Below are 20,276 nucleotides of genomic sequence, written 5' to 3'. Positions count from 1 at the left end.
GGGTGAGAAACTGCTGCTTCAGGGACTGCGTGGAGGGACAGAGCCCAGAGGTGCACGCGGGGGGACTGGAGGAAGGTGGCAGCAACCTGGTCTTGTCAGCAGCAAGTTCAAGGGGTGACAAGGCAGCAAAATGGTGCGGTGGGTTTTGTCCTTCTTGCAAGGCCTGGTTGCGGCAAGCCATACTTTTCCTTCAAAGGGAGGTTTGCTCTCAAGATGCCACGGGGCTCGGTGCGGAGCGGAGGGAGCCGGTGTCTCCTCGCAGGGTGTGGGGAGGGGGCAAGCGGAGTAAACTCCCGGTGGCATTGTTTTCAGAGGAAGCGTTCAGTGTAAATAGAGCATGTGGGAGAGTTTGTCCTGGGCAGAGATGAAAAGTCCGTGTGACAAGCTCAGGTTATAAACGGCTTCCTCAGATTGATGTGAAATCAAAACATTTCTATTTAGACGAAGAAAATGAAGGGGGATGTTTACTTAGTATGGAATCTTTAAACAGTGTGATGGAGACACAGGGTGATTTGGGGTGGGGAGCTCGGCCTGGGGGGAGGGAGCCTCTGCCTGGCTTTGGGGGTCCCTGCCTGCCTGGTGATCCTGGCTTGGGGCAGGTACAAGGGTCCCTCACTTAGCAGCTCAATTCCCCTCCCTCTGCCGAATGAAGGAAACACAGATGCTCTGGTCCCCTGCGGTCTGATGCCCACCTTCCGTGCTTCTTTGTGAGAAGGGTGCCCTTCGACTTTCAAAGCTGACAGCCTGAAAGGGGGAACAGAAATGTTGATATAGGTAGTGCCCAATCCCTTCCATAGACAAGGAAATAAGTTAATGGAAAAATAAAACGATGTGTCCAGGTTTGCTCAGAGTTGATTGCAAGGCTGGCAGAAGACACGGGGAGTTCAGATTTCTTGCAGCCATACGAGCAAAGGATGGAGATACGTAAGAGTCCTGGTGCTACAGGTCAGATCCCATCTCAGGAAGGTCTCTGGGAGGGTCAAGTTTATAGATCAGGGAAAAGGTACATGTTAAGAACTTGCTTTATTTTTAGCTTAAACTTTAGGAGAAGATTTTCAAAATGTTAAAGAGCAGCATTGCTGTGCTCAAGAAAATCCCAAACACAAGGAGAAGGGAGAGGAAAGATGCAGAGGGGAAGGGCAGGAGTTGGGGGACAGAATGTGGGGGGGCAGAAGGGCAAAGCCAGGGGGTGCGAGATGGCCAGGGGCAGGAACAGGAGTGGAAGACAAGTTGCAGGCTCCCTGGATGGAGTTGCTGCGTACGCGGCAAGTGCAGCCTCGGAACGTCTGTTCCTCTCTTCCTTTGAATAAATATTTATATATTCATTTGCCGGCTGGTGCACGCACTTGGCTGTTCACCTCCAGACCAGAATAATGGGACCTGCCCTCGCTGCAGAAAGGGGGGAGGCTAGCGGGGGTTTGGGCTGCCGCGTGTCTGCCTCCCAGTTATCTCCAGCTGCGAGCCATGCTGATCTCACCGGTTCAGCAGGGCCGGGGATCGTGAGAACGCGGACGGGGAATGACCAGGAACGAACAGGCGGCGTTGGGGAGAGCGGCGCGGGTGATTCAGCGCTGACCCAGTGCCCCAGCCGCGGGCAGGCCCGCACGGCGCGGGAGGCACCGTCCCAGGCACCTGCGGCCGTCGGGGCTGGCCCTGCGCCGAGCGGGAGCCGTAGGTGTCCTGGCCAGGCTCCAGTTGGAGCTCATGGCAGCCTCCCGAGATTCCCGCTCTGGTACCAGTTGCGCATAGGATTGGCCTTCACTTTCTGCCCTAAATAGAGTGGGAATGTGACGGGAAGGGAAGGTGCCAGCACACAGAGACTGTTGCAGCTTCATGGGCGTCTGTGCCCGTCTGTACGCGCGAGGACTGTGCGTGTGTGGTGGGGGAACGTGTGAAAGGGAGATGCGTGGGGAAGCGTACAGGAATGTATTTTGGGGAGACGGGTCTTTTTAACCCCTATGTGTGTGACTGCATTTACGGAGCGTGCCAGCGCGCACACAGCTCCTGAGCAGCTCTAATTCCTAGATGGGGAAGTATGTGTTGGGGAGAAATGTGTGCTTTGCCTTCATGAAAGCATAATTTCACAGAGGTGTTAGTGCTGGGGGGACGTGTGTTTGGAAAGAGGAGGGGTACATTTTGCCTCCCTTTGTGTGTGGGGCTGATATATTTGTCATGGGGTTATTTTTCTTGCAGTCCTCGACAGGGAAGTGTCTGAAGCTGTCAGGAGTTTACGCTAAGCAGCCACTCTCTGGCTCTCGGACAGCAGGTCTAAAGTTTCAGTCTGTTTGTATTGGGCTGTCATGTTACAGGATTAGGGGCTGTCACGATGGCTTCTGGATGCATTGTAGGGGGTCTGATTAATCTCACCGTGCTTCTGTGGAGCAGCACCTCTGCGCTGGTGACAGGGAGGTGTGGGCTGAGCTGCCGCCAGGGAGGAACCGTCCTCACCATTTGAGGTCTGGAGACGGTTTCAGTTTGCTCTCAATGTGACAGGCCCTGTTCAACATGACATAAAGTCCAAGAGCACGTTTTGGAGGGATGTCCAGCAATGTCCCCACAGTAACTGCGGTGGCACGTGTCCGGCAGCTGTTGTATCAGGTTATTTTCCCAAGCGCTGGGTCACAGAGCAGGGTCTCTGGGGGAAGAGCCAGGCTGGGGGCAGGTTTCTTGCCTTGGGACCTTTAAACCTTCTTAGTCTGGGTGTCTCTCAGAGGTATCATGAATAAAGAGGGAAATAAGACAATGCAGCTGCTTTAGCGTATTTTTTTTTGTTTTATTTGTGATTGAATCTTGTTAATTTTTGGTGCGATAATTATGCAAGTGACTCTGATAGGGACTGTTGAAGATTCTCTGTGACCTTGAAGTTAAGACCTTACCTTCTTCCTTTCTCCCCCCACTTTCTCTTACCCCTCCTTTACTAGCTGTCACATATGAATAAACTACATTAAAATAACAAACCCACACTAATTAGTTGATTGTGCTGGGAAGTGTGAGAGCAGAATTTCCTGTGTGTGCGCAAGAGCGAGTGATCGAGCAGGCAAAGGGGCCTGATCAACTGATACCAACCCACAGCAATTTTCTCCCATACGACTGCCACACGCCAGTCCAGGGCTCCCATCCCATAGTGGTTCTTCCTGGTGCATCCTGGTTCTCTTCTCTGAGACTACGCGTAAACCCCATCCAGTGACTTCCTCACCATCCCTAGGGTTAGATTTGGGAAGCTGTTCTCCCTGCTACAGATGCTTGGGTGCAGTTACTGGTGTGGTTCTGGCAGCCAACGCGTCTGGGATGGAGCTGGGGAGCTCAAAGCAGGTGGTGCTGCAGCCTGAAGGAGGGAGCAGGTCAGGCTTTAACAGACCTTGTGTCCCACCTGAGCCAGGAGCAAAGGCTGGTCCGTACCTTCACCTGCCTGAGATGCTTGGGAGCTTTTGAGCCCCGTTCAGTCCCAGTGTGAATATGGGCCTGTTTCTGGAGGCCAGCGGCATCCTTTGGTACCAGCGGGTTCAGAAGGTGCCTCCCTTCAGGCTCTCCTGATGGGGTGTCCACTGGGAGCTTAAAAACATGGCATCCCACCTTGTAAAGGATGACACTGGCCGTGCCCGAAGACCCCTTGGGTTGGGACCAGCTATTTGCTGTTTGGGTTCAAGTTGTCTGACCCCACTAATGCCCTTCCTTCCTTCTTTCCCTCTCTTTTTCCAGCTGAAAGAACTATATGCACTGACGCAACCTCAGGAAAACCCACAATGGCTGCCAAGCGCAAAGGCGGCCTGAAGCTAAATGCAATCTGTGCCAAGCTGAGCCGTCAGGTCGTCTTCGACCACGGGGGAGCCGAACAGGCGCGAGCGGACAAGGGGCCGCAGCGGGACGGCAGCAACAAGGACCTGCCTCAGCCCGGGACCAAGGAGCTGGGGACAGAGTTTTCAGATGGACTCAGCCACGTGCAGAAGATCGAGGAGGACAAAAGGAGGGAGGTGATTGAGAAGTGGGTGAACGGGGAATACAACGAGGAGCCCTTGTTGGGGCGAGTGGAGGGCAAGGAATGTAAGGGTGCTGAGAGCGCGGAGGTGCCCCCCGAAGGGGTTTACATGGTGCAGCCCAAGGGCTGCAGCGATGAGGAAGATAACGGGGACGAGGCGGATGCTCTGAGGGGCTCGCAGGATGGCAGCTTCTTGGACGACAGGGATTCGGATGGGACAGCCTCGAAGGACGATGCCTACCGGTCCTCCAGTGGCGAGACAGGCTCCAAGCTGGGGGGAGGAACCACCTCAGGTAAGATCTGTGTCCCCTCCGCCTCCCTGCACGGGGCAGCTTCACGGTGGTGTTTTCTGTGGGACAGTGTGTCCGTGCCAGCGACTGTCTGGGGGGAAGGCCCCAGCCCCCGCGCAGAGGCCTCTCTGGCCACTGGGCATTTTGCTCTTGTCACCATGCTGAGTTTTCCTCTGGTTCAGCCTCCCCTTCCCCAGAGGGCCGTGTGAGAGTGGATGTGGCTGGATGGCTCTTTCCAGCCCGTAGATCCATTGGTAGAGTAGATCTGCCCACTCAGGCTCCTTCACACCATTCCGATAGAGCTTTCAGTGGTGTGTGTTGGTTTCCTGGTCATGTATTTACGCATGGGGGGCGGGGGAAGCAGAGAGTGCCCTTGTGTGTTTTGCAGGATATTCGCATGCACGCTGCGCAGTGCGTTGCAGGGCGTTGCATCGCGGTGCAGCACATTGTACTGCGGGCAGGGTTGTGTGAGCGCGCCCGTGGCCGCGCTGGGGCCGCCCCTTCCCCGGGCCCGCCCGCTCACCGCGGGGCTCCGGGCCGGGCGGGCGGCGGCACGTGCGGCGCCGGCGCCGCCATCTTGTGCGATGCCCTTTGCTGAGGCGGCTGCTCCGCGCTCCGCCCCGCCGGCCGGGAGAAGGTTCTGGAAGCCGCGGCGGGAGGTAGGCGGCAGGTTTTCCTGGGGGAAGGAGCGGTGGGGAGGCCGAGCTGTGCCGGGGAGAGCCCGGGGCGGCGGGACATCCCGTGAGGGGCGCCGGGCGCTGCCCTCTGGTGCTGGAGCCGGGGCTGCCCGTCCTCGGCGCTTCTCTGCGGCTGGCCCGCCGGGACAGCTGCCCCTCCCTGGGTGTCGCATAAGGGCCTGTTGGAGAGCTGTCCCCACACCGGTCCCTTGTTGCACCCCGAGTTTGAGCTCCAGCTGCTCAGTCTGTCGGTTCCAAACCTCTGTGTCCCCCACCGCTTCTGCCTGCGATGCCATGAGGTGTTCTCCCCCAGGCTGTGTGCACCTTTCTTATTTTCAGATAGTTTCTGCCTTATTTCCTGGTTTATTCAAAAGCTGAATTCAGCAAGAGATATTGGGGAAAGCTCCAGCTCAATTTCTTTCCCAGTTCTGATAGCCACGTTTGCCCCAGATTGATTTTTGGGGTGTATGAGTGCTAAACCTTGGTAAAAACTTAGAGTAAATTGAATTCTCTCCATGAGGGCAAAGCAGCTCCCTCCCCCAATTTGTCACTCAGCTGGATTGGTTCTGTAATTGAAAGATCTCCCCTAATCTGCTCCACCTGCACGCACCCCTCCCCGGTCTCAGCACTTTGTGAATCCATCAAACTTTCCTCCTTTTGTGTGCGCGCATGTTTTCCTCCTCCTGTTAATAATGCAGCTGAAACTCATCTCCGTCTGTCCGTTCCCCTTCTGGAGAGGCACATTCTCTAGTCTTCACGAGTTCAGTGGCAGCGCACATAATTATGCATATAAGATATAAACAGAGCTGTTTAATTATCCTTCGCCACATCAGTGACAGAGTAATTAACAAACATTGCAAGATCAATGAGGAAAAGTGTGACCTTCAGTTTCCTTTGATAGGAAAGCCCTTGTCGTTCCCAGACACAAGGTGATTGTGCCTGGACTCCGTTTTTAGTTTGTTTTAATTCCCTCCCTCCCTTTGCAGCTTTTATTTGCTATGAAAACTAAAAGGAGGGGAACTTAAATGTAAAAAATATGTTCCCAAACTGGGGATAATGACAAATAACTGGGGTTTCTCACTGGAGGAGTCGTCAGTAAAACGCGTTTGTAGGGCTGTATTGTCAAAGGACTAGGCAAAAATGTATAGCATTCATGGGGGGCTGAAGACTCGTTTATGCTTAAGGCAGGTAATGGCACATGGGGGTCCTGTTTACAAAAATCCCACCCCCTATTTGACTTGCAAACAGAGGTGCTGCCAGGTCTGGAGTGTCTCTTTCGAGATCCCTGTTGTAAATGTCATTGCAACATTTCCCTGGAAAGCACAAACTGAAACATGCCTTGCTTTGGAAAGGACAGGGTTCTTCTCTGTCTTTTTCTGTCCATGTTCCAGAAGATGGATTTTAAGCTGTTCATCACTGAGTCCTCTCAGACCTGGTGCTACCAGATGCGAGTTAAGTTTATTCCAGTGAGATTCAGAACTGCCCATACAAAAAAGGAGGGTTTTTTTCCCTTTGGGTTGGGGTAGCAGAAGGCAGTCAGGTGAGAGGAATACAGCTCTGCCCTCCCAGTCAGTGTGGCTTTTGGGGGAGTGATCGCAGGAACCTGCTTTTGAAGGTTCTGAGGACATGGAGGATTCAGAGCTGGCCGTGCTCAGCAGCATTTGAAATTGAGAGGCGTTCAGGAGTCACAGAGCTGGCGTCCGTCGGGAGATGGGTGTCAGAAGCTGATCTGGACACGCAGATATGATTCTTCATTCATTCACGCACCCTGTCCTGCACACTGACTGACCCACACTTCTCTACACACATTTATATATAGCATTTAGATTTCCCAGTAGAGTCTCGGACAGAGATCCCTTTCCACAGTCTCTCACTGAGGCACACATACCCAGGGATATTTTCCTTTACAGTCCCATGTTCTTCACTCTGCCTGTTGCTATAGTGGGGTAAAGTAGTCACCAGGAGCTTTCCCTTTACAAGCTTTCTCAAAGTTCTCCTTTCTTTTCTTAGCCTGTTGGCTATGTCTCTTAGAAAGGGAATACTGGCCTTGTTTTCAACAAGGGGGGTTTCTCTTCATGATTTCCCAGGGAAACTCCACTTGGGAGAACATACATGATGAGTGCCGGGTTCTTGCTCATTATCCTGTAGCCCCCAAGTCGATATGTGTTCCCTCCCAAGCAGAATAAAGGACAGAGCCCTGGCTGGGATGTCCCATCCCCCAGTATCAGACCTTGCACTCCATTTGGGCTGTTTTGCTTTTCCTTCCATATATAGTGTGCTGCTGCGGGCTATTTTTAGCCCCTTTTTTGCTAGCTTCGGATCCTTTGTGATACGATAGCTGCTCCGAGACAGACAGATCTCTGCTCTTTGGCAATGCCCACAAATGGAGAGCAGCAGCAAGGGGAGAGGGAGCCCTTTTATTATCACATAGAAAAGGAGAGAAAAATGCGGAGCAGGGGAGGGGAATGTAGACCCAGGGACATTGCCCCTTGTGCCTTCCAGGGCTGTGCACTTTTCACAGGGATTTGTTTTCCAACCACTGTCCTGCTTCACTTTTGTCTTCTTGAGGGTATGGGAAGGGTTTTCTACTCTTACGGTTAGGTGTCTGTGCAAATAAATGAAGGTTGTCTTGGCTTTGGGGGCTTTGTTGGTGGAAAAGCAGAATGCAAGGTGTTTGGGGGGGTGAGGGGATTAAACCCAGGCTAGTGAAACCTGAACTCAAGCTCAGACTTTGCAAAGCTCAAAGAAAGGTCTGAAAACTCCCCCTTTCCTATGGTCTTGGGTTTTGCATCTCATTGTTTGCACAAATTGAGAGGTCTAGCCACATGGATACCAAAGACCAGGTGTGTAGATGAGAGACATTTAAAAAGGAGCTGGTCTCCTACAACATTTAATTTTCTCAAGTGTTAAAATACTGGGTTTTCTTGCATCTCTTATCTGGATTTGTGATATCTGTGAGGCCTGAACCAAGCTGGAATTTGTAAAACTGATTTGAGATGTGGGATTGAAAAAGGGGGTCTCCCCTCTTTTTTGTGTGCTGCAGGTTAGGATAAAGAAGGAAAGGGGTTGGCTGGATTTCAGGGCAGCTGTTAAAGCTAGTAAAAATCACACTTAATAGTTTAATTTCCTATCAGATCCTATCTGTGGTATTCTTTCTCCCTTGCAGTTTGGCACAAGCTGGCTAGAGTTTTTCTGTGTAGTGCTTGGAGCTCAGGGCATTGTGAAGGAGCCTAGGGGATTGTTTTACAGGTCCAAAAAGAGAGAAAAAGCAGAACAGGGAAAGCAGATTTAACAGAAGGAGAGAAGTGTTAGACCCGGTAGGGATTTCATGGGTTTAATCTCTTCAGTTGGGTCATAGGATTGCACTGAAATGGAGGTAGAGAAGAGAGAAAAAGAGGTGAGAAGGGGAACTGCTTTAAAACAAGATGAAATTATTTAATATGTGTGTGAAAAATAAAGTTGATGGCTTTGGTAGGGTGTTGGAGGGGCCACAGGAGTGGGCCAAGTGGGGAAGCACAGATGGAGTGATCCTGCCTCTGGGGATGGAGTAATTTCCTTCTGACAAGTCTTGTTATTGGACACTGTGGGGCATGACTGTGCGTTTCATGTCCTTTAAGATTAATACTGACCCGTGGTGGGGTGTGAGGACAAAAAGCTACAGCCTGAGCCAAACGCTGCATTGTCTTTTGCACGTACCATGTACACAGGCAACGAGAGCAGCAGCACTTGTGCTGCATGAACACAGCTATACTGGGCAGTATTGAAACAGGAATACGACTGTCATGGTCTTGCACATGTTAGTGCCTGTTGCAGGGAGTCTGTTCCGTACAGTCCTGTGGAAGCTGATGGCTCTTGAACTTGACTTTGCTCCTTGATGAGGTCTTGTGTGTGCAGAAATGCTCTCATGTATGTGCATACCTGTGTGTATGGCATCATTGGCTGTCATCCCCCAAATCCTAGGGGTCCATTTTCAGGTCTTGGATCTGCTGAGCCGTGGCTGTGTTTTGGTGCCTTCCTTTTCCACTGTGTTTCAAGGCAGTGCTGATTTGGTTTGAGCTGGACCCAGTGCCCAGAACCTCCATTCTGCTGCCAGTGTACCTGCCTGTGCTGGCTCCCTGTGAAAGAGTGTGCTTGCCCACGAGAGCTGGAGTGATTGGAAAAGATGACGAGGGAGGTTTGAAGGAATCCTGCACACCGTAAATCTTTACTCTGCAGGAGAAAGCAAGAGGGAGAGGAGGAGGAGCGCTGTGTCAGACTGAAGCCTAAATGAGTCCAAGCTGGCACGTCAGAGCAATCTTTATTTCCTCCTTTACAGTGATATTGGGTGACCTCCAGATGTGTGTTCTTCCCCTCCTGGTGGCCTGTGAAACTGCCTGAGGGAGGAGGGGAGGGAGACACCCAAGGAAGGACAGTTTGTGCTTATTCTTCCTCCTTGTGATCAGGTAGATGAAGCCCTTCCTGCCCTTTCCCCAACCCACACTGCAGAGAACAGGCTTTCTGCCCTTCTCTGGAGCCAACAGCAGGGCAACAGCTCCGTCTGTCCTCAGTCCAAATCCTCATGGAGAGAAGGCTGTTTCTTACCTGTTTTGCACCTGTATGGACTTTTCCCTTTCCTGGTCTCAGTGGAAGCTGTTCCTGGCTGCTCAGAAAGCTCCCTGTGGGTTTCAGCAGCCTTCACTGAGCTGTGGCCCCTTTTCACGTGGAGAGTAGGAGCTCTCCAGTCATTGGGAAGGAAGGAAGTTGGGTGGAAAGAAACCTTACAAAATCGACAGGGAAGGACTGCAACAGCTATGGGGCACTACCCTATCTTTGTCTTGCCTTCTGCAGTCCTCACCCCCACCCCTCACTGCCGAGCTTCTCATACATACAGCCTTTGCGGCTCTTCCCTCACCTTCACCCATTGCTACCTCTGCAGCTTCTCTGCTCTGCACGTCTCCCTTCTGCCCTCCTCCTGCTCCACCCCATACATTGTCTTGCTGTGTTTCCCTTCTCTGTTTTGCACCATGCCATCCACAACACACACAGTGTATCTCATGTGTTCCTGCCCCCCCTTACACATGCAGACGTGCTGCCTCTCTGCCCCTCCTGCCATTTACAGACACACACAAGGACAGACCTGTACAAACCACGGCATATTGGCATTGGTCTCACTTCCAGTAAAATTACTTTTTCTTCATATTAGGCCAAGGCAAGAGTGCAGAGACATTTATGAAACTTTGTTTAATGTACTGAAAAGCCATCGGCTAGAACATTTAGGAAATTGATTTTCCTGGCATTGATGAACTCTTTTTATTTTACCCCAGTATTAATTACTTTTTTTTTTTAAACAAATTAATTTAAGAGTCGTAAAACCTAACAAGTGAGCCAAACGTCAGTAGATCATGTTCCCATCTCCCCTTACTCCCCCTCCCCGCTACTAGAGCTGGTATGGGAGGAGAAGAAATACCAGCGCCTTGTGTGACTCTCTCACTTTGATTCTCTGTAGGGGAAGCTTCATCGCTGCGAGATTATGCCGCCACCACCATGAATGAGTTCCTGGGCATGTTTGGCTACGATGATCAGAACATGCGGGATGAGCTGGCCCGCAAGATCAGCTTTGACAAGCTGAACGCTGCTACCTCAGAGGCCACTGCGGCTGCTGCCTCTCTCCCCGGCGAGGATGCCATGAGCAAACGAGCCCGCTTCTCCAAGTACGAGGAGTACATCCGCAAACTGAAAGCTGGAGAGCAGCTCTCTTGGCCCATGCACTTGGCCAAATCTGAGGAGCTGGGCTCCAAGCTCGGCAAAGAAACTTCCTCAGTGCTGGCACAGCCCATTCGGGTGCCAGGTCCAGATGCCTCCATGCTGACGGAGACCAAAGCCACCATCCTGCCGCTGCCCTCTCCCAGCAGTTCCCAGATGCAAGGCCTGATGTCACGGGCCTCCAAATACGACTTCTTCATTCAAAAGCTGAAGACGGGTGAGAGCATCAGGCCACAAAATGGCAACACTTACAAGAAGGCCTCCAAGTATGACCTAGAAAACGTCAAGTACTTGCACCTTTTCAAGCCTGGAGAAGGAAGCCCAGACATGGGAGGAGCCATCGCCTTCAAGACAGGCAAGGTGGGCCGGCCTTCCAAATATGATGTGAGGAACATTCAGAAGCTTACTCCAGTAAAAGCTCCAACACCCAGCCTGGCCCCTGCGCCCCTCGCCAGTACCCCCGGCAGCACTCCTGTAGCTGGGCCAGAGCAGTCCGTCTCATTGCCATTCAACACTCCTGAGTACCTGAAGTCAACTTTCTCCAAGACAGACTCCATCACAACTGGAACAGTCTCTACAGTAAAGTAAGTCTCCTTTCACTTATCTTTGTATTAGTGGAGGATCATACCTGAAGTGTGTGTGGATCAGTGGGCAATTCCAGTGCATATGATGATAAATACTGCACTGTTCATGTGATGCTTTGGCTTTTGTGGTTTTTTTTCTCTCTGTTGGAGTGTCTGATCCTCTGTTGCACCTTAAATCTCTTATCTTCTTTGCACTAAGGATGTGGCCTGCCATCAGCAGTCACAACCATGAATCTAGAGCCCATTGGTTCCTGGGTTCGTATGTTAAAATGAAAGATGAAGGAATGTGGTGCTGTTAGCACTCTAAGGTCAAGGTTGTAGCTATTTTACTTTCTCCTTCTGGTTCCCTGGCATCCAGCTGTGTCTGTAGGAGAACCTGATTCTTGCTTCCATTTAACTCAATGGCAAAACTCTGCTGACTTTACCATTAGCAAGACGGGGCTTTTTGTTTGTCCCAGAACTCAGAAGACATTTTGGTGCTTAATTCCCATCAATTTTCTTAGGACTTAGGCATATACACACTCTGTGGGGCCAGGCCTGTGTCTTCTCAGTCTGTGTGTTCCTTACACAAATAGAGGTGATTCAATTACCCCTTAGACTGGGCAAACTCATTAGCCCAATTACCACTAATAACCTCCTACACATATGTTGCTGGCAATCTCTGCAGTGATGCCATTGACTGAATGGAGATATCTGAAGGCCTTGCCAAGCCTTGGATTGCTTTTTAATGTGGCTTCCAGAGGTGGTAGCTGTACAAAAGATGCATATGTATGTGAGGCTGCAACAGGGAGTGAGGGACTTCTCTGCTTTCTTGTCATGGTTTGGATTTACTCATTTCTCACTCTGAATTTGGTGCTGTTGTGAGCTGTGAATCCCTTGGGGTCGTTTGTGGTAGGTCTAGGACCTCTGGCCTGCACTTCCATGGCAAATGCCATCACATGCATCCTACTGCCTTGCCCTCTGGTAAGGAAGAAGACTGGTTTATGTTTAATAGTGGGCCTTGGAGGCCTTGGGCTGAATCCTCACTCGAGCGGTCTTTGCAGTCTCAAGCAGGTCTCATTCCCCACTTACGGTGTTTCCGCACCTGGAAGACAGAGCTAATGGTACTGTCTTCATGTGAAAGTCACCTCCCAGCTGCTTGAAGACAGCTTTGGGAGCTCTATGGTTAAGGTGTATGGGAAAGGGCAGAGGATTATTAACATTTGCATCTGGCCTCTGCTCAGGATGAACCCTGTATGTGCTCCAGATGGCAGGCAGGGACTCCTATTAAAAAACACTGTGGTGTAAATATTCCTGTAGGCACAGTGCCGTGTTGTGATGGGTGACTTGGCCAGGGACTCTGTGCCTGAAGAGTCCACAGAATGCTTGGCTGCCTGGAGTTCAGTGTCCATTCTAGAGTTGTGCTTGGGGGCTGTGAGACTCTTCTTCTCTGCTTTGGTGTTGCACTGGAATCCCAGTTTGATTTCCTTTCCTTTGCTCATTTCCTGCCACCTGCAGCTGTGGGTTTGCAGCACCCTGGTAATCCCTCCTCTGGCCACAGGACTTCCTCGACTGGGGCATCATGATGGGCTTGCAACAGGAATGGAGGTGGCCAGGGACTTAACTTGCAGTTCTCAGTGTCCTCATCACACACTAGGGTACAGAAGAGGCTCTGGTCCCTTCTCCTTCAGAGTGCTTACTAGATAACACACTTTTGTGACAAAAGACAGCAGCCCATTAATTGTGCTGGTGGAGGAAGTGCTAACTGTGGTGCCTGGGATCTGGCTTTCCCTTCACAGTTCTCACTTGGACCAGATAACCTGCCAGGAATCACCCCTTACTCTCACACACGTGCTAACCATGCATTTGAACGCCTACCATCTAATGCTATTAACCTGCCCTGAACTAATCTACCCACTTCAAGTGATCTCTGTGCGAAAGTGTCCTTGTTTAAATCAGGGTACTGAGCTGTCTGGAGGTTGGCTGGGGGAAAACTGAGGAGGAAGACTGCATACAGCCTGTCTGGCCTTGCTTTGCCATGCCACTGTCTCGTAGGTAGCCTGGAGTCTGGCCCTGTATCTCTTTTTCCTCTTGCTGAATTCATAGAGTATGTAACTTTTGTCCACTTCCTAATGAAGTAACCCAGACTTACATGACAGTTGAGTCCAGTTGGGTTGATTTTCTCATTGATTAAAATACATAAATACCATTGTTGCCCTATCTGTCCATTGGAGTTGGGACATACGTATAAAAAAGGAGGCCAGTAAAGCCCCATCTAGGGCACTGTAGCCACGTTGCCAGGACTGGGTAGCAGTAGGAAATGTGTAGTAGTTCATGGCATGGCTGAAGCACAGAGTCTTCTCCCACAGTGGAGGCTTTCTGTGCACATAAGGGCAGCGTTGCAAGATGCTCCAGGGATGTGTTTGTTTTCATGTGGCCATCACTTGTTTGTATGTGGGTATTTAGTTTTTTCTGTGGAAAAAAACAGGTTTTTGTGGTTGCTCTTAGTTTATCCAACAAACTGAACTAAGTCCTGCATAGAGAGAACACTCAGGAGGGGTGATGGGTGGACTGTGTGGTTCCCTAGAAAAAGAAGGCACAGGATTTGGAGGGTATGGGTGAGGGAGGTTAAACCCATGGATGTCTTTCTGGGCCTTCTGTCCCGGTGTGTCAGTGGTGTGTGAGAGAAACAAGGAGCTTAGACTGTGCCCTGTTCGTGCCTGCTAACCAGCTCTGTCCTGTGTGTTTCTCATTAGGAACGGATTACCCACTGACAAACCAGCTGTCAGCGAAGACGTAAATATTTACCAGAAGTATATTGCCAGGTAGGCAAAACTCTCACTTTCTTGGGGAGACGGCTGGAAGTAAGAGGGTGGAGTGGTGGTGGGAGAGATGAGGTCTTGTCCATCTGGATCAAGTGTTTAAACCAGTCACTGGCACTTCCATTTCCCTCTGGCATCTGTACTTGCTCTGTTCCCCAGCTTGGGAGAGCAGTAGCTGCGAGAGGTGTACAAGCATGCCAAGAGCGTGCTCCGCTCTCCAGAGCTGTTAGACTTTGTGACAAATAGTGGAAAAATATTTCACTGCAGAAGCCCAGGATTTAAATGGGAGCGCTGTCTCTTGACTGTCATTCTTTCTGTCCATTGCTGTGCTGTGTTCAACCTCTTATGTCCAGTGCCTGCAGGATGAAACCAGAGAACATCTCACCTCTGGGAATCTAGACTGAAGGAATTCACTAGCGACTCAACTTAGGCAGGTCTCGACATCAATGTGGGATGTTTATCCTAGAAAATTTTGCAGCTCATTTATATGAGAAACATTCACTGAATAAGGTGCAGACTAGGGCACCTTATCACAGCTCTGGGCAAGCTTAGGTCAGGAATGAGTGATGCTGAGAGGGAGCCCAAGGTGGTTGTGGTCAGAGTGAGTAATGCCATGAGAGCCAGAGGGACAGAGGAGATTATAGTGTAAAACCTGCCTGGTTTATAGTTCATGATGTGAAGGGTCCATCAGCCTTTGCCCCTGGCCTGTTTGATCCTCCATTTGTACAGTGAGGACACTCACTGCAAACACCCTTTGTACACAGAAGCAGCTGCTAGGGGGTTGTGAGGGAAGATCTTGGCACATCAGCAGGGGAAAAGGGTGGGAGCAGTGCCCTCCCTAGCCGGGGAGTGGAACGAGACGTGATTTCCCGTCCATCCCTTTTGCCCAAATCCCTGATGTAGGAGACTGGGCAGAAGACCACATGGAAAGAGGACGATTGCAGCTCCTCAAGCAGCGATGCCTATAGTGCATGTGGCAACCCACTGCCTCCTGGGAGAGCAGAGGATTGAAAGCAGTGGGGTTTAGGCCCAGTTTTGCATGAGGCAGAAGGAACAGCACCCTTTTTATTGCTGAGGCTGCAGGAATCGCCGGTGTTGCAGTGAGGGAGGAGATGCCACCCTTTGTGTCCCCAGTTTCCCTCTCAAGCAGAGAACAGTATAAACACTTCACCCACATCCACTGTGCAAGCCCCTTCCCCTGGGTCAGGCAGGTAACTGAGGGAGGCTTGTGAGATCTCTAAGGGACACCACATCCTGCTCAAAAAGCTCCGCAAGCCGCCCGTTGGCAGCACAGCCACTTCCCTTCAATTTACACACAATTTTAAAAACAGTTTAAAGCCTTAAAATCAAGGGGTGGGGGGAGAGAGGCACGACACTCTGTGTCTGTATTGCATAATTAGCTTAATGAGTTTGCCAAAGCCACTGCCAAAAGCTGCCCAGGGATAATCTATTATCTCACACAACAAAACAAAACCTCTTACTTAGCTAGTTTGGGTTGGGTTGTTTCCCCCACCCCCCGTATATTTATAATTAAAAAAAAAAGACCACAGAAAAAAATTATTATTATTATTATTATTATTAGTGCCTCAGCAGATGGTGCTTCTGGCAGCACTTGCTTAAATATTTATTTCTGTGTGGGTTTCCTCCCCCCTTGTAATTGGGGTGGGTTTTTTTCTTCCTTCTTTCATATCATCGTTACAGGGTAATGAGTCTGTAAACACTCTCTAAGCTTGCTGACTTCTTTATTTATTATTTTTATTATTATTTATTTATCTTGGTTTTTCTTTCTAACTCTTGCCAGATCAAGACTAGTTCTTTCTGGCCAAAAAAAAAAAAGTGAAGCGATTAAAGTAAGGGAAGGGGGAGGGGGTTGTTCTGGTGAAAATGAAGCTGTGTGCCTGTGTGGACAGTTTAGGGGTTTGGATTTGCATATCAGTGTGAATAAATGGTCTGTGAGTTTCCTTGTTTCAGGTGTGTTTGTGTCTGATCACGTGCATGGAAATTGTGGGTACGCTCATGTAAATTAAGAGGGGTGTTGATGTACCTTAGAGTATGTGCATGTAAATGTGCACGTGTGTATGCGTGTAAGTAAGTGTGTGGGGTGTAAGCTTTCCTGTTATGAAAAAGCTAAACAGATGCTGTGCTTTAAAAATTCATAGCTTTGAACTGTTTCAAGTGTCAGAAGAAACACAGGATAAATATAACCCTTTAGGAGCCTAACCTTCCAGGCTGAGAGAGCAGAATTTCCCCGTTGTGCTGTGTTTGCTGCTTCCCTCCTTCCCCGAGCACAGGGTTTGGTGAACACTTGCCTCTCCCTTCCTGCGCTGCAGACACCACACACACTGTCCGCAGCACGTGGAAGGGAGGGCAGGAGCCTGAAGTGCTTGTTTGGCTCTTGCTTGTAAACCTGAGTCCATGAGTTACTCCTGCTAGGAGCAAGTAACTCATCCCAACAGTCAGATCTCTTTGGTGTCTGGCCCTTTTGTTGCAGTTAGCATCGCTGGTCATTTTGCATCCTCACTTTTGATAGTATTTTGGACTGGTTTGTTTCAAATATGTGTATTTGTCAGTGAGGTCTTTATCTTCCCCCGCACCCTGCCTGGCCTACGCTCCACAGTTTTCCAGCCCTTTGCTCTCGCATTCCCCTTTCAGGGAGGAAACTTTCCACAGAGCAGTTTCTTTCCTTTAAAGCTGTTCACATAAAGCCCCGGACTAGCAGGACCAGTTGGTTCGATTTGCTGCCGAGCTGTGTGTACCTGGCTAATGCCACGGTGACTCAGTGCTGCCTGTGCCCTGTACGAGCCTCACAGTTGCCCAGGCGGTGAGCAGGAATTGCTTCCTCTGCTTTCAGCTCCACACCTTTGTTTGTGCAGCCAGCCTCGCTGTTTGCCTTGTGGTTTGTTTCTTCTCCGCTGCTGAGGTTTGTTCCAGTTTCTCAGTCACCTGTTCTGACGTGATCCTGATTTCCTGCAGTATTTCTTCTCCTTCCCCAGGGAAAGGCATGTCTGCTCCTGGCATCTGTCCCTGTCTCCCTTTGTGAATGCTGAGGCAAAGAAGTCATTTAATTTTTTAGCAATGTCTATCTTTTCTGTCAATTAAGTCCCCTTTCCATCTCCTAAAGGCCCTGCTGTCTCCACAGTTGACCTCCTCTTCCTTACTGTGCTTCAGAAATGCCGTATTTAGTACGGCTTTTCATCCTGACTTTTTCTGTCCTGTAGCTTAGTGTTACCTCACCTTATGACAATCCATAGTCTTCCTTGCTCCGGCCCCATTCCTTGATTGCCCCAGAACACCCTCACTCCTCTCATTTTTTCTTCTTATCCATTGCCCTTCCTTGTTTCTCTCCCATGCCCTTTATCGTATGCACTCCTGCTGTGTTTAGCACTAAGTGACGTGAGGAACCTTTGAGGAACCTTTGAGCAGATGGTACTTTATCTTTGAATGTTTCCCCTCTGAGTCTCCTTCTCTCCACTGCTTTTCGCTTTCAAGCTCTTCAGCTCTTCCAGGGTCCTATAGAATATACATCAGAGAGTTCATTGCACTGATGAGCCTGTTACTGGATCATCCCCTTTTGCCAATTACTGATGTGTCTGTCTGTCAGTACATTCTGTGCACTGTCTGTTTGTATGTAGATATTCTATGGCCTTTCTAGGGTATTTTTCCAGCCTATGTTTCAGGAGTCTCCAGATCTGCTGTGTGGAATGTTCAGTGGTGGCCTGCAGAAACAGATTAGGTGCATGTTGTTGGCTGCTGCTTCTTGTGTCCCACTTTTAATTGCACTGAAGGCAGGCTGAAAACCCCGTTCTTTTGCATTGCACTGCTTTTTGTTGTGAGCAAATACTGTATCCACGTGGAAACTAATGATTAGCAGGGCTGTCATGCATGGGAGAAGATGCAGGGACGAGATGGTCAGCCTGTAACGCTTCGTTCTGTTCTTGTTGATCCATCTTGCTTATCTTTCCATTGATCTGTCCATCTTATTGAAAGTTCCTATATAATCTTGCCGTGACCATCTTCTCTCTGTGTCGTTTACCATCTAATCCACTGGTTTGCAATCCTCTCTGTAGTGTGACACCATACTGTGATTAAAAAAACATCCTGAGACATAAATTGTACAAACAGCTTTTCTGAGATCCTGCTAGATGGATGTATACCTAAAATTTAGAATCCGTATTTGACCAATGCTTATTTGTCTCCTTCTGGCATAGGGGATTCTGAAACTCACTGCTGTGGTATCTAAACTCATATACAAGAATTTTAGAATTGTATGATATTTAATTCAAGGATCCCTCCTTTCTTACTCTTCCCCAAGTAAGCATCTTAGATAATGGTGATGAATTTCAAAGGGAAAGACAGATTAGGGCTGTACAAGACCTGAATGATCCTGCTCAAGAAGCACCTTTAAATAGTGACAAATAAGAAGAGGAGGGTGGGTGGATCACCATCCTTGGAGGAGATAAAGGAGACGGGGTTTAATGCCATAAACACGTGGAGCGAAAGCAGGAATGGGACTTAGATTTGTACCTTACCTGTAGGCACTAGTGTTGGGATGCGGTTTCATTCATTCTTTCTGTCCTTCTCTCATGTTTGCAGGTTCTCTGGCAGTCAGCACTGTGGACATATACACTGTGCATACCAGTATCGAGAACATTACCACTGCCTTGACCCAGAGTGCAACTACCAGGTAAAAGGATAGTAAAAGTTATTAGCACAGCTACCTGAACATTAAAGGAGTACAACCTAGGGGAAATGTCCTCCTGTGCTTTCCCCCGCCATGCACACACACACCTCTTCACTTTTCCACTCTGAAAGAGGGCAAGATGTATATTGAACTAAGATCCTGTTTTGTTCCCATTTAATCCAATCCAACACCATTTAACCAAACCCAGACCGCTGTAATGAACAGCAGAATATAGATCAGTTCAAGTCAGTGGGAACTACTCCAGTGAAACCAAGGGAATAAATTCTGCTGTGTTACAAATTGTGCCTGAAACCAGGGAATGCTGATCTGTTAGTCTGTCTCTTTCCCTCCTGCTGCCTGAGTGACATTGTAGCAGCAGTATCTGCAACAAAACACCCAATAAGACCAGCAGCAGGCTGGGATTTGTGGGGAGAGGTGGGGGCAGGAGCATGTGGGATGCTGTCATGACTGGGAGAACTGCCAGGGTAGCGACGTCAAGCCAGCCGAGTCCCGTGCTGTGTTTGTTTACCCTCTTCCCAGGTCTGAGTTTGACACTGCCATTTCTGTGGTCAGGCTGCGTGTCTAAGTGGGAATCCCCGAGTTTGCCTCGACTGTGCATCAGTCACCACTTCAGCTCTACCCCAGGAGACCTTTGGGTCTCAGAGGAATGAGTCTGACCACAGCGCAGGGAGTTGATCTGGATCTGCTGAGCTTGACTGTGGGTTTCTATTGATCAAAGGAGAGTTTGTCTGCATGTAGTGGTCCTCCTAGCCCAGCATTTGGTAATTGAGTTGAGTCTGTCCCAACTGTGACATGGATATCTCTGCACCAGAAAGAGAGAAACACAAAGGGTGGAAAGACAGAAAAACCTATTAGTATGATTGGCCTCATGATTATTTCCTAAGGAGTCTAGAAGCTGCTTGCAAAGGAGCTGTCTGGTCTCGCAGGGAATAAGGATTTAGGCTGCTTTTTAAAATGCAAATTATTTTATGGCTGAGATATATTTTAGAATAAGTAACGCTCTGTAATAAGTGGGCACAAATTAACGATGATTGGCAATAGCAATCCTGTATGTACGCCCTGGGAAATCATACCTCCAGCCTCCGAGGGATTCCTGTTGAAATCTATATCCATATATTCCCGTGCCAATACCAACGAGATTGATCAGGATTGATATTATAGGAGGAAAGAGTGGAAGCGATAATCATTTGTTTCCTGTGAGGGAGACTAGAAAAGTTGTTAAACATTAGAATATAGGCCTTTTCAATTACTCCTCAAAATAAAGAGATATTGATTTATTTTTTAAAAAAATCAGATTTACTTTCCCACCTTCACTGTTAAATATTGATATCTGTGGGAAATAGAAATGAAAACCGTCATTTTAAAGGCACTTAGCCTGCTCTGCCAGTGGGGTACCCCTTCATTACTTCAAGTAGGTAGGTGAAAAGGATATTCTGGTCATACAGATGCAGCTCTGAGTTCTGCTACCATCTTTTTCTGTGACTGGAAGAAAGTTGTGTGTCCC

At 49.4% G+C, this 20,276-nt stretch overlaps 1 protein-coding gene across 12 annotated transcripts in view; it reads left to right on the top strand.

Annotated features, from left to right (window-relative positions):
• Positions 1-20,276, top strand: part of CASZ1 (castor zinc finger 1) — a 239,741-nt gene that overhangs the window by 188,397 nt on the left and 31,068 nt on the right. For all 12 annotated transcript variants that reach the window (XM_065037510.1, XM_065037514.1, XM_065037513.1 and 9 more), the window contains 4 exons: positions 3,700-4,269; positions 10,429-11,269; positions 14,005-14,073; positions 18,664-18,754. In XM_065037510.1, coding sequence (XP_064893582.1) covers positions 3,700-4,269; positions 10,429-11,269; positions 14,005-14,073; positions 18,664-18,754 — 1,571 coding nt within the window. The remainder of the gene's footprint in view (positions 1-3,699; positions 4,270-10,428; positions 11,270-14,004; positions 14,074-18,663; positions 18,755-20,276) is intronic.

The sequence above is a fragment of the Columba livia genome, chromosome 21 (assembly GCF_036013475.1).
Source record: "Columba livia isolate bColLiv1 breed racing homer chromosome 21, bColLiv1.pat.W.v2, whole genome shotgun sequence".
Lineage (NCBI taxonomy): Eukaryota > Metazoa > Chordata > Aves > Columbiformes > Columbidae > Columba > Columba livia.
Note: the sequence above shows the minus strand (reverse complement) of the source record. Positions and strands in the feature narration are given on the sequence as shown.